Source organism: Mytilus californianus, unplaced genomic scaffold (assembly GCF_021869535.1).
Source record: "Mytilus californianus isolate M0D057914Y unplaced genomic scaffold, xbMytCali1.0.p SCAF_7, whole genome shotgun sequence".
NCBI lineage: Eukaryota > Metazoa > Mollusca > Bivalvia > Mytilida > Mytilidae > Mytilus > Mytilus californianus.
In genome coordinates, this window is record NW_026262723.1 from 6,685,109 (window position 1) to 6,698,044 (window position 12,936).

The following is a 12,936-nucleotide window of genomic DNA, read 5'->3' on the forward strand; positions in this document are numbered from 1 at the left end:
GCATTATTTGCATTAATAAAAATCCTTCAGTAATTTCTGAGTTTACAGTATTTCATTTACAATATTCTTACCAAGAATGGTAAGTAATTACAGAACAAAAAATATATACATTTGTATTTAAAATATTCTGTTCATGAAGTGATATATGATGAGTTATAAAAATAAACATGTTCAACTTTTTATTCACTTACTATTTAATATCCCTCCTTTTTCCGTGAATGTGAAAAATAAAAAACAAGTTAAATTTTACTGTCAGGTGTTTATTACAATGCATTTTTAAACAATCATCAAGCCATACTATTATTAAAAGCGAAGCATCCTACAAACAGATTGGAAGCTATCCATAAAGCTATCAGATGTCAAGATCCTATCATCTCAAATTAAAATAGTGTTTAACTCTTAACCATGGTCAAGCAAAGGAAGATGAAGATTGATTAAAGGCTGGAGCTCCACCATGTCATATTAGGTTTCATGACTTTGAACTTTGACTTTGAAATAAGGTAGGATCAGAGGTCTCCTATTAGCCAAGCAGGTGTAATTATGACAACAGCTGAATGCATGAATGATGCTGTGCAGTTTTATCTATTTTTTCTTTCTTCATGCTGTGATCTTTAACCAAAAACCATTGAGGATGAAAGACATGACATCTTTGGAGCATTACATTCTTTATCATCTTAATTAATGCTGTTACTGATCTTTAACTTTAACTTATGCTGCGTTCACACGTAATTCGAATTCGATTCGCATTAACTAATTCGAATTAGTTTAATTCGCATTCGAAACGTTTAACGTCCAAACGTAAATTCTAATTCGAATTGCAATTCGCGTCATATTCGCTTTACTGTCCTAACGACGTTAACTTTTAATTCGTATTAACAAAAACGCATTTCTAATGCGAATTGGATAATGCGATTTAGCCAATTCGAATTAAAAAAGAAGAGTGTGTGAACGCGATTAGCGAATTCGATTCGCATTCGATTCGAATTCAATTCGAATTAAATGTACGTGTGAACGAGGAAGATTTCCAGTAAGTGAAGAAAGTGGTATGCATGATTATTATTTGGGGTAATTTGAAAATCCTTACAAAAACTTAACTTTGAAAAAGCTTTTAAATATTAAAATTTAACCGTTTTGGCACAGCTGTTGGAAATAACTTTTTAAAAGTTTTATTAAAACAATAAAAAATAAATAATACACATTGTTATATTGACCACTTGACATTTAGAAAAAATATACTCAATCCACAAATTTTCCTATCACAGTCTCAAATTACTTATTGAAAATTCTTTTAAAAATTCAAATTGTATACATGGAAATTTTTGCGCTGGGGTTACTTGACAATATTTCACACATGTGTAAATTGTAAAATGTGTGAAAATATCCCCTGCATGAATAGTTTGTAGAAAACCTCAATATTGCCATGAAGGGCAAAATTATGGTTTCTATGAGTGAAATTTGTCCCCATGCCAAAAAATTTATGCATTTAAATCGTGAAAATAAAGAAACCAACAAAATTTCCCTGTTTACAATAAGGGTAAAAACGGAAATACTATGATATAGAAAACTACGATTTCTCGTTTACATTTCATATTCAAAATTGGTAATTTCGGACATTCCAAACAATTTGGGTATACATGTACTTGCTGATATCTCATTATGTATTGCACAATTTGACGAAATATTCTGAACAGATTTTTGCTTGCATTCATAATTCATGTTTGATTTCAGTATTTCCTCCACAATGATGAAAGCCTTTTCCAGTCTCATGTAAACAAACAGACCATATCATAACTGGTACCACTGCTAACAAACATATAATCAGTAACAAAGCGTTCCGTAACACATTATTGCTTACTGTACTCCCAGGCCTGAAAATTAAAAATAAATTTCGATAACAAAAAGCTTTCTTACATTTTATTGTTTTCAATGCTAAATTCAGGCCTAAAAGAAGATTCAAGAATAGAAATAATTCATTTTTCAATTATAACCACTTCAACTACATTACAACATAAAATATACAGAAAATGATTACTGTAATGTATTGTTTATAAATACATATATAAAATGTTTTTAGGCAATGCCTGTGGCAAAGGGTTGTTACATGGGAGATAAATCTGATTTCAAAATGTATTATCAGTCAGAGTTGTCTCCCATTATATATGCTACAATTTAACATTTTGTTTCAGCTTTAACAAATATAATTTTTGGCCTCTTTGTTAGAAAGTTCTAATCATTTTATTTTTCATGCACACTGACCAATAATTGAGAAAAAATAATTACCTCTCCCAACATTGAATGATTTCACAGTACTGTTTTTATTGTATCCTGATAGTCGGATTGGTATGATGATGTAAGTTTAAAATATTGATGATTTATAATGAAATCAAATTCATCTTTTGATAAATAGTATGTGTCTCCATTACAATACAAATATAAATGTCTGCATAAAAATATACATTTTTTCTCATATTTATCATGTAAATAAAAAAACTGATTTTCAACACAAAACAAATTAATGTATATCTAAAGTTTGCAAATTTTTTAAAGTGACGTACATGTGTTTCACTGTTAAAATGAATAATGGTATGCATAAAAGTAAATGCCCACTGTAAAATTTTTATTCTTATTTAGGAAAGTTAATTGTTAAACTAATTCATCTATCTTCTGAAATACATAGAGCTTGTACATCTTTGAATTTAAATTCTATAACCAAATACAATTTATATACATTGTTTATTGCATGGCTTGTTTCAGGCATGAATAAAAAAGACAATGGTATCTACTTTGAGCTTTCCTTAGTTTTAATCATCTTAAATGAGGTTTTTATATTGCTTTTGGAATATCAAATTAAATCATTTTGGTACATGTTAATATTTCATCTCACACACATACACCCACATTATATCAGCTTCATAACAACAAACTCACCTTCCAATGTTGGTAAATTTAGACATACTTAACCATGTGATTATAATCAGTGCTCCTGATAATTCTCTGAAATACATTAAATCAATCAATTATTTTTATCAAATTCTACAAAAAATGAAATAATTTTATAATGATTAAGAATCTTTCTCTAACATGTTGCTGTTTTGTCTTTTTTGTTTTTCATAATTTGCCAGGGCATTCTTGGTTTGTCTTTGACTTTTCAATTTGAATATCCCTTTGGTAGCCTCTCTATTACAGTACATTTTAAATAGATGTGAAGGTAATAAGTGAAACAAGCTATCCTGCCTCAGGTTTATGTGGCTGTCTACATTCTGAAACAACACCAGTGATGGTCTTTCTTCAAATCTTTGATATATAAAAAAGAAGATGTGGTATGATTGCCAATGAGACAACTCTTCACAAGAGACCAAATGACAAAGAAATTAACAACTATAGGTCAATGTATGGCCTTCAACAATGAGCAAAGCCCATACATAGTCTGTTTTTAATCTCCTCCATTTTAAGACGTCTTGATTTAGAACTTACAATATTGTACATACCATGTGACTGTCTTTTAAGAATGTATCTTGACCTGAAGGTGCATTCTGTTATATTTTGCTGTTGGGTTACTGTCTTGTTGACTTATACACCACATGTTCTTTTAATCTTGTGATAATTCTGCCTCATTAGAAGTCATCAACAAAATTAATATTTAAATTGTAAATGTTTATTGTACATACCTTCCTTCTTCAAACTTAAGTGGATTGTTAATTCCTTTAATATCTGCTGATACTATAATGATGTACAAAGCTAATGCAATACAGAATCCAAGGGAAGTAACTGCTACATAGGACCAAACTAATGAATCTGAAAATTAAAAAAAAATATGTTGAACTTGTGCATGAACAGTGAGGAATTTTTTAAAATAGGACACTCAACCAACCAAATTTTCACCTTTGTAACGCATGCACATGAATTGTAAAAATGATTGATCAATATTTTGTGAAACTCTACAGCCCTGGCATCTTCAGTTCATCCTTTTATTACTGTAAATTTAAAGTGATGCTCACACAGGAACATAAATAAAAAAATAAATGTGCTTCTCCGAGCGCAGCTGGATACGACCGCAGAGGTCCAACCGTGAACAGTTGGGGCAAAAATGGACATAATATTCAAGCTTGATACAGGTCTGAATTTGGATTGTAATTAAATATTTGACACATTATAGGTTTCTGACACAGAATAAATGTAGCCAAAGAACTTGAAATTGGTTATATGATTTGAATTTATATTCAATTGAAGATTTCTTGCTGTCGTGCAATACACTGTGCTGTTGCACAATACTTAGTAAATCTGTTTATAGACTATATACAAAGAATTAACAAAATAAATTGACCCCCCCCCCCAAAAAAAAAATTTTCTTACCCCCACCCCTGTTCCAAAAAAAATATTTGAAGAAATTTTCTTTTTGTAAAATGTGGAGACATCCATACACTTAAACACAAGTTATTGTCTGAAAACTAGAAAAATGCTTGTTTTGGCCCCTAGATCCTTAACAATTTGGGCAATTACCCCTAAGAATCCCAACCTGCTACTTGTGGTATTGAACCTTGTGGTACAATTTCAGAGCAATCAAAATACATATACTCACGTTATTGTCTACAAACTAGAAAAATGCTTGTTTTGGGCCCCTTTTTGGTCCCTTATTCCTAAACGGTTGGGACCATCACCCCCAAAAACAATCCCAACCTTCCTTTTGTGGTATTGAACCTTTTTGCTTAAATTTCATAGAGATCCATACACTTAAACTAAAGTTATTGTCTGGAAATCAAATGTCTTCGGACATCGACGACAACCAAGATGCTGCTGATGACTAATAGCAATATACGAACGCAAAGATTTTTCTGTCGTATAAAAACTCTGATTGTTGTAATTTTTTTTACTTTTCTATTAAAATCAATGTTTAATTAGGTAACAGTACACCAAAGGGTTATAAATATGTAACAAGTAAATATCTCTATGAGCCCTAAATTTTACTTTTTTAAACAAGTAGTGTATGAAAAATCTATCATTTTCAAAATTCATGAGGTCCATTTCTCTGTAAAAAAAACTTGTAAAAACTCACAGAACAGATCACATTTGAATTGTACAATGGTTTCCTCAATAAAAAGAAGAGTTTTTCCAGTAGTCCTCTGATTATAGTGCTGGTCTTCCTGGAAGGAAGAGCAATGGTAAGAACTTTATATCTAACTATACCTACTTTGAGAATCTGGTTTTATACAGCTAACTAAAGACAGGATTCCAGGAACTGAGTAAACTGGCTGCAAAAAATAATATATAGAACTATAAAACAGAGTATTGTAAAAAGTAAAATAACAAAACAACGAACTCCAAGGAAAATTCATAGCAGAAAGTCCCTTATCAAATGGCAAAATCAAAAGCTCAAACACATCAAATGAATAGAAAACAACTGTCATATTCCTGACTTGGTACAGGCATTTCCTTATGAGAATGTATAGACAATCTTGTGGTTATTTTTTGTCAATGTTTCTTCTATTGTCTTTGAGTTTTTTTTGTGGGGAAGTTTAGACCTTGACATATTCTATGAACAACTGTCTATTATCAATGACCATACTTTGACCTCTAGATGACTTTTGGTTTTATCATTGGAATTCCTTTCCATTGACCCACATTTCTTTTTTCTTCGTCCTTACACAGAACTCATGATGACAGGTACATGTATAAAAGCTTTCAAGATATTGGACAAAAACACTTATATTGGCCAAAAAGTTTAAACCTGTTTAAAAATCATCATCAAAGGCAGGTAGCTACTATAAGGGGTCTTCAATTGATAATTTTAGTTGTATACTCGTATTGGCATGATTTGCTGATCATTTAGCCTCTGTCAGATTTTCTGAACCTATCTTTAGGATTTCTACCATAATGTTCTATTTTTAGAAATGTCAGTCATGTTGAAAAAATCGTCTAGACTTAAATACATAGATCAAATTTATTCTTTCAGTGCATGTTCACTTGTTTTTGTTAATATGTCTTTTGATTGAGTTAAGCCATTTCAATTGATATTTTATAGTGTGTCTTTCTATGTTATGATGTTACACTATTCTTTCAGGTAGGGTGAAGGTTGGCGCCTATTAAAACGTTTAAACCTGCTGCATTTGTTTGCACCTGTCCTAAGTCAGGAACCTGATGTTCAGTGGTTGTCGTTTGTTGATGTGGTTCATAAGTGTTTCTTGTTTCTCGTTTTTTTTTATATTGATTAGACCGTTGGTTTTCCTGTTTGAATGGTTTTACACTAGTCATTTTTTGGGGCCCTTTACAGCTTGCTGTTTGGTGTGAGCCAAGGCTCCGTGGTGAAGGCCGTACTTTGACCTATAATGTTTTACTTTTACAAATTGTGATTTGGATGGAGAGTTGTCTCATTGGCACTCATACCACATCTTCTTATATCTATTAAAGCTTGTGATAGATTAACAAATAGCAAGAATTGTTTAAGATCTTCTGGGATTGATTCTCTTTATTTTTTGTGAACCATTTTGTTTGGTTGTTCCCTCACTGATGGTCACATATTTGACAATTTTACTAACAATTTATATCCAAGAAAATTATCTTTTCACACCTAAATTTTTCATTGGATGATGTTGATAATAGAAATAAATAGGGGACAAGTAAAACTTGAATGTGACTTATAACAGAAGTCTGAATTGCTATGAGCAACATTACAGATGCCAGGAGTGGAGAAGAACTACTTATCCTATTGCAAAGAGATCATCCCAGATTTGTTATTGAGTAATGTTGCTCAATGGTTAAGTTTCCTGTGTAGTGTTTTGTGAACTGATTTATTCCCATCATATATTTATCTAATGGGTTTTCATTGTCCCAAAGGGATTTTATCCCCTGTTTATATTGTGGACAAGTTGATTTATGTACAATTTATTTATTTAAAAAAAATTAAACACAAGTGAACCAACGCAGTGGTAAATCTTCTGTGAGTAGATGCCATAAAGTGGATACCTCGGGTATGCAGGGTTGTTACGATAAAAACATAAAATGTAGAAGGTCCTGTAACAACAACACTTTAAGGAATGCTCCAGTAATTTATTGAGATCGACATGTTTCAGTGAGCGTTACAGGACCTTCTACAATTTATTTATTTGATAATTTTTCCAACTTTGTACTTCATTTATATCTATTTTACACTTATATTATAATGATCTTACTATATGGAACACATTTTGTATTATATACATATGGTTAAGTGAATCCAAATACTCCATGTAGGCGCTTTTATTTTTACTCACTACTGGCTATTGGACGAACTACTTATACTATATATACTGAGATTTTTATCTATATTGTCAATGCGGAATACGTTAGACCAGAAGCAACATTATGAGCCGTTGCCAGCAGTTTAAGATCTGTCATTGCCTTCTTTGAATATATTTAATAAAGTATTTGAACGTTCCGCATTCAGGTCATCTAAAGCCTTATTCCACCTGGTCACAATATTTAAGCACTCATACTTACCACCCAAATGTACCAATCACTATCATTTAACTGAAATGAAAAAAATATACATAACTGCAGTATAATATACTAATAATGATTTTTTTATTATCACTCTCCTTATCTTATGAACTTTAGAGAGAATTCAGAATTCTGTGGCTCTTTTAACAAAGAGTCTTCTGACTCTATTTGATGGTAAATACTATGTGGAAATGTTCATAACTTGCAAGTATTTTTTGTGAAAATAGTTTCTTAGTCCCATTTTCAAATTTACCTGCTTAAGACTCCTTTGGGCTTATTATTACATACATGTAGATGGTTGTTTCAATGGAATTCAGATACTCTAATCTTTACAGTAAAAAAGTTAACACAGAGTTAACAAGAGGCTACTTGAAGCCTCAATTGCTCACCTGGCAAAACAATCTTTTTAAATTTGAATAGTTCATGTAGTTGGTATCTGACAATGTACACAATGATTAGTACATAAATTACAGTTTATATAAAACATATAAAAATAAACAATATTTCTCTATTTTTGTTCAAAAGAAAGAATCTATCACAGTCTGGTTTCACAATCAGGACCCAGCACATTATTTATCAAAATCAAAATTTCACCTCTTTTTTCATGTTTACAGTCACAGTTTAAAAAAAAATCAAAACTTCAAGCAATTTATTTAAAAAAAATAATCTATGAAACGTAGAAATCCATGCTCTACCTAACTGTGAAGTACTTGAAGACTTAGAGTATAAAATTGATTTAATAAGGCCTTAATGTATATGGATGATTGATGGACAGATGTATTGATGTTTAATGTACTGTGGCAAATATTACATATATACCAGGACAAGAAAATGTTGATGTTAATATGAGTATGATCCCTGCTTTCTTCTAGGCTGTTATATTTAGTCAAATATTAAAAATGCTAGTCCACAAGGTAACAGTCACAGGGAGAATTGTAATACATGTACTACTGGAACAGATTATTCTGACTACATTAAACCAGTCTTTGCTGAAGCTCATAAATGAACAAGCATGGAGAAGCAAAAAATTCCAATTTCAGGTCTTTGGCCTAACAAAGGAACCTTCTAATGAAGCTATTGATACCATGAGACCACTGTGGCTGTTTAAATATATATGTACCTGGTATATAATAAATAGGATGTATATATGGACCAATACTGCTAGATACTTACATTAACAAAGGCAGCTAATAGGAAAAAGACTGCCATTATGGCATTAATGGCTCTCCATATTTTCACTCCATGTTGTACTTTTATAACATCCTCTTCAGGAGGTGTGATTCTGTACTCTCCCTTCATGGTCTTAATATAAACATGATGAAGTTATTAAACACATTTCACATATAAAAATAAAATGCTCCGCAGGGCGCAGCTTGATACGACCGCAGAGGTCGAACCCTGAACAGTTGGGGCAAGTATGGACACAACATTCAAGCTTGATACAGCTCTGAATTTGGATTGTGATTAAATATTTGACACAGCATAGGTTTCTGACACAGAATGAATGTGGTCTAAGAACTTAAAAATTTTAAATTGGACATTCACCTACATGTATTATGGTCCAATATCCAAAATCTAAATACATGGTTAGATTCAGCATATCAAAGAACCCCAAGAATTCAATTTTTGATGAAATCAAACAAAGTTTAATTTTGGACCCTTTTGACCTCAATGTGGACAAAGTTGATAACGGGGCCCAAAAATCTAAATACATGGTTAGATTCAGCATATCAAAGAACCCCATATATTCAATTTTTGTTGAAATCAAACAAAGTTTAATTTTGGACCCCGAATTGGACCAACTTGAAAACTGGGTCCATAATCAAAAATCTAAATACATGTTTAGATTCAGCATATCAAAGAACACTAAAAATTCAATTTTTGTTAAAATCAAACTTAGTTTTATAATTTTGGACCCTTTGGACCTTAATGTAGACCAATTTGAAAACGGAACCAAAAATTAAGAATCTAAATACACAGTTAGATTCTGCATATCAAAGAACCCCAATAATTCAATTTTTGATGAAATCAAACAAAGTTAAATTTTGGACCCTTTGGACCTCAATGTGGACCAATTTAAAAACGGGGCCCAAAATCCAAAAACTTAATACACGGTTATATTCAGCATATTAAAGAACCCCAAGAATTCAAGAATAAAACCTCATTGAAATTGATCAAGAAATAAGCAATTTATAAGAAGTATCTTCTTTTGCACAATACTGTGCAATTGAATATTTCTTGCTATTGCGCAATACTGTACAATTGACAATTTCTTGCTATTGCGCAATATTGTGCTATTGGATATTTCTTGCTATTGCGCAATACTGTGCAATTGAAGATTTCTTGCTATTGCGCAATACTGTGCAATTGAAGATTTCTTGCTATTGTGCAATACTGTGCAATTGAAAATTTCTTGCTATTGCACAATACTTATTATATAAAAATTTACACATCCTGTTTGGTGTGTATCTCCTACCATATCATTATTATTTGCTTTTAAATATAAATCAGAAATAACCAACTTAAAATGGAAAATTTTAAAAGAAAAAAAAAAGGAAAAAAAGAAAAAAAAAAAAATCCCCCCCCCCCAAATTTTTTGAACCCCCTTATGATTCATCACCCCCAAACTCAATCCCAGCCTTCCCTTTGTGGTATGGTACCTTGCAGTACAATTTCAGAGAGATCCATACACTTGAACACAAGTTATTGTCTTGAAACTAGAAAAATGCTTATTTTTGGCCCCTTTTTGGCCCCCAATTCCTAAACGTTTCAGGCAATTACCCCCGAACTCAATTCCAGCTTTCCCTTTGTGATATGAAACCTTGTAGTACAATTTCAGAAATATCCAAACACTTACACACAAGTTATTGTCATGAAACTAGAAAAATGCTTGTTTTTTGCCCCTTTTTTGGCCCCTAATTCCTAAAATTTTGAGGCAATTATCCCCAAAATCAATCCCAGCCTTCCCTTTGTGATATGGAACCTTGTGGTACAATGTCAGAGAGATCCATACACTTACACACAAGTTATTGTCTGAAAGTTACAAAAATGCTTATTTTTGGCCCCTTTTTGGCCCCTAATTCCTTAACTGTTGGTACCATAACCCCCAAAATCAATCCCAACCTTCCTTTCGTGGTATTGAACCTTATGGTAAAATTTCATGGAGATCCATTCACTTAAACTAAAGTTAGAGTGCGAAAACCAATGTGTCTTCGGACGACGCCAGACGACGACGACGACGCCAACGTCATACCAATATACGACCAAAAATTTTTTACACCAAAATTTTTTTAATTTTTGCGGTCGTATAATTACCAATTCAACTTTGTAATTTGATATTTGAACATTATTTTTATCTGTATACATATTGATTTTGTTATCAATAAATTAAAACCCACCTAAATACTATTTTTATACACATATGTAGTATTATGTACATTCACAGTCTTCAATTTGTACATGTGGATACCTATATTATGGCATTGCAAAAGGTCATATATTTTTTTATTAGTTGTTATTGGCTTTGAACTAGCTTTCAGTAACTGTGAGTACTCTCAGATCTGTACTTTGTGCCTTTTTTTTTTTATCTTATTTCTTTTTTTGGTGGTTTGTATGGATCTGAGGAGTTAAGGTTCATGTGGACCCTTTGGCTAAAATGGTAGCATTTTCATCTCAAATTTTACTCTGAGTACAGACAAACCTGTGACTCTGGATGAGTTTTAAGCAATAGCATTCCCTAGATAAAGAAAATTTAAATATATTTTATGTTTTAGAAAAATAAAAACTTAACAGGATTTTGCAGTGCACTTTTTTTCATTCCTCCAGAAGGTGCCAAAATAAACTAAGTTGGGAAAGAGGTTTGAGAACTTCCCCACAGGCAATAATTGAAGTGAACTGTATTGATTGACATGGACAATAGATACCTGACAATAATTGGTGATTTAAACTGTGTACCTGAGTGGACCATAATGAAGTGAAACTCAACTGTTTGTTAATTTTATCATCTTCTGCAGGGACGAAAAAAGTGCACTGGAAAATCCAGTTAAGTTTTAAATTTTCTAAAACATACAATGCATTTGAATTTAATTTTATCTAGGGCATGCTATGCCTTAAAACTTTTCTAGATGCACAGATTTGTCTGATCTCCGAGTAAATTATGAGGTGAAAAAGCAGCCATTTTAGCCAAAGGGTCCACTTGAACTGCAAGAACTTTTCAACAGGCATTAGCAAACTTGTTTAACCCTGCTACATTCTGTTTGTGTCTGTTGCAAGACAGGAGCCAGTTAATTCAGTGGTTGTCGTTTGTTGCTGTATATCATATAAAAAAGAAGATGTGATATGATTGCCAATGAGACAACTCTCCACAAGAGACCAAATGACACAGAAATTAACACATGTAGCCAGTGTAGGTCACTGTACCATGCATATTTGTTTTCTGTATATATTTTTTGTACAGAAACCAGGCTGTGAGTTTTGTCTTTTGAACAGTTGAAGAGTTTTACCTTTGTAATTTCGGAGCCTTTTATAGCTTACAATGCGTTATGGGTATTGTTCATTGTAGAAGGCCGGTACAGAGACTTATAGTTGCTAACTTCTACGTCATTTAGTCTCTTGTGGAGAGATGTTTCATTGGCAATCATACCACATCTTCTTATTTTTATATATCAAAGATTTGAAGAAAGACCATCGCTGGTGTTGTTTCAGAATGTAGACAGCCACATAAACCTGAGGCAGGATATATAATATTCACATATTTCATCTGCATAATCCATTGAAGATATAAATACTTACGGCTATTTTACATCAGTAAAACCGTAAAAATGTGCACATGGGAAAATTGTCAGCTGTTTCGCTGTTTGTTTACGTTTCTATTGTGTACTGTTAATTTACATGTAAAGATTGGGTAACATCAGTTTGTACTGGATGGGCTTTTTAAATTTTGAACAATCCACCTTTTCAAATTAAACATTCAAGACTTTTTACTATTAATTCGAATGCAAATAGATATACCTACCTTCTTTGTACATTAAAAAAAAAGAAACTACTTTGACAACTACACACATAATCACCACTTTGTGGCAATACAAAAGGTTAACTCGCCCCATAGAGAACTTTCTCGCCACATGTTAGTTCATTTTGAAGATACCTTGCCAATAGAAAAAAAGTATCGTGAAAACAAGTATACAGGCAAATATTCTTAATGGGTTTCATATAAACATATCTGTACTATATTGATAGTTTTCTGAGTTCAAATAAAATTGAGAATGGAAATGGGGAATGCATATGGCAAAATTTGGGGTAATTTGCTAATTTGCATAGCGGCCATTTTGCCTTATCATGACGGCAGCCCTTACAATAGGATTATATAAGCCCTTTTAATAAAAATGCCAATATGCAAATATCTATGTCGAATGAACAATTTGTTCGCATATAGGTGAATTGTACATGTTTTTAGGCTTCTGT

General features: G+C 32.0%; 1 protein-coding gene across 1 annotated transcript; it reads right to left on the reverse strand.

Annotated features, from left to right (window-relative positions):
* Positions 1-1,023: 1,023 nt before the first annotated feature.
* On the reverse strand, positions 1,024-12,528 carry LOC127708986 (transmembrane protein 220-like). Its single transcript, XM_052214241.1, has 7 exons — positions 12,488-12,528; positions 8,647-8,775; positions 7,474-7,503; positions 5,189-5,249; positions 3,669-3,795; positions 2,929-2,994; positions 1,024-1,868 (listed from the first exon to the last, which is right to left on the reverse strand). Exons 2-7 carry the CDS (start codon positions 8,770-8,772, stop codon positions 1,706-1,708), a joined length of 573 nt encoding a protein of 190 aa, XP_052070201.1. The 5' UTR covers positions 8,773-8,775; positions 12,488-12,528; the 3' UTR covers positions 1,024-1,705.
* Between the last annotated feature and the right edge of the window lie 408 nt (positions 12,529-12,936).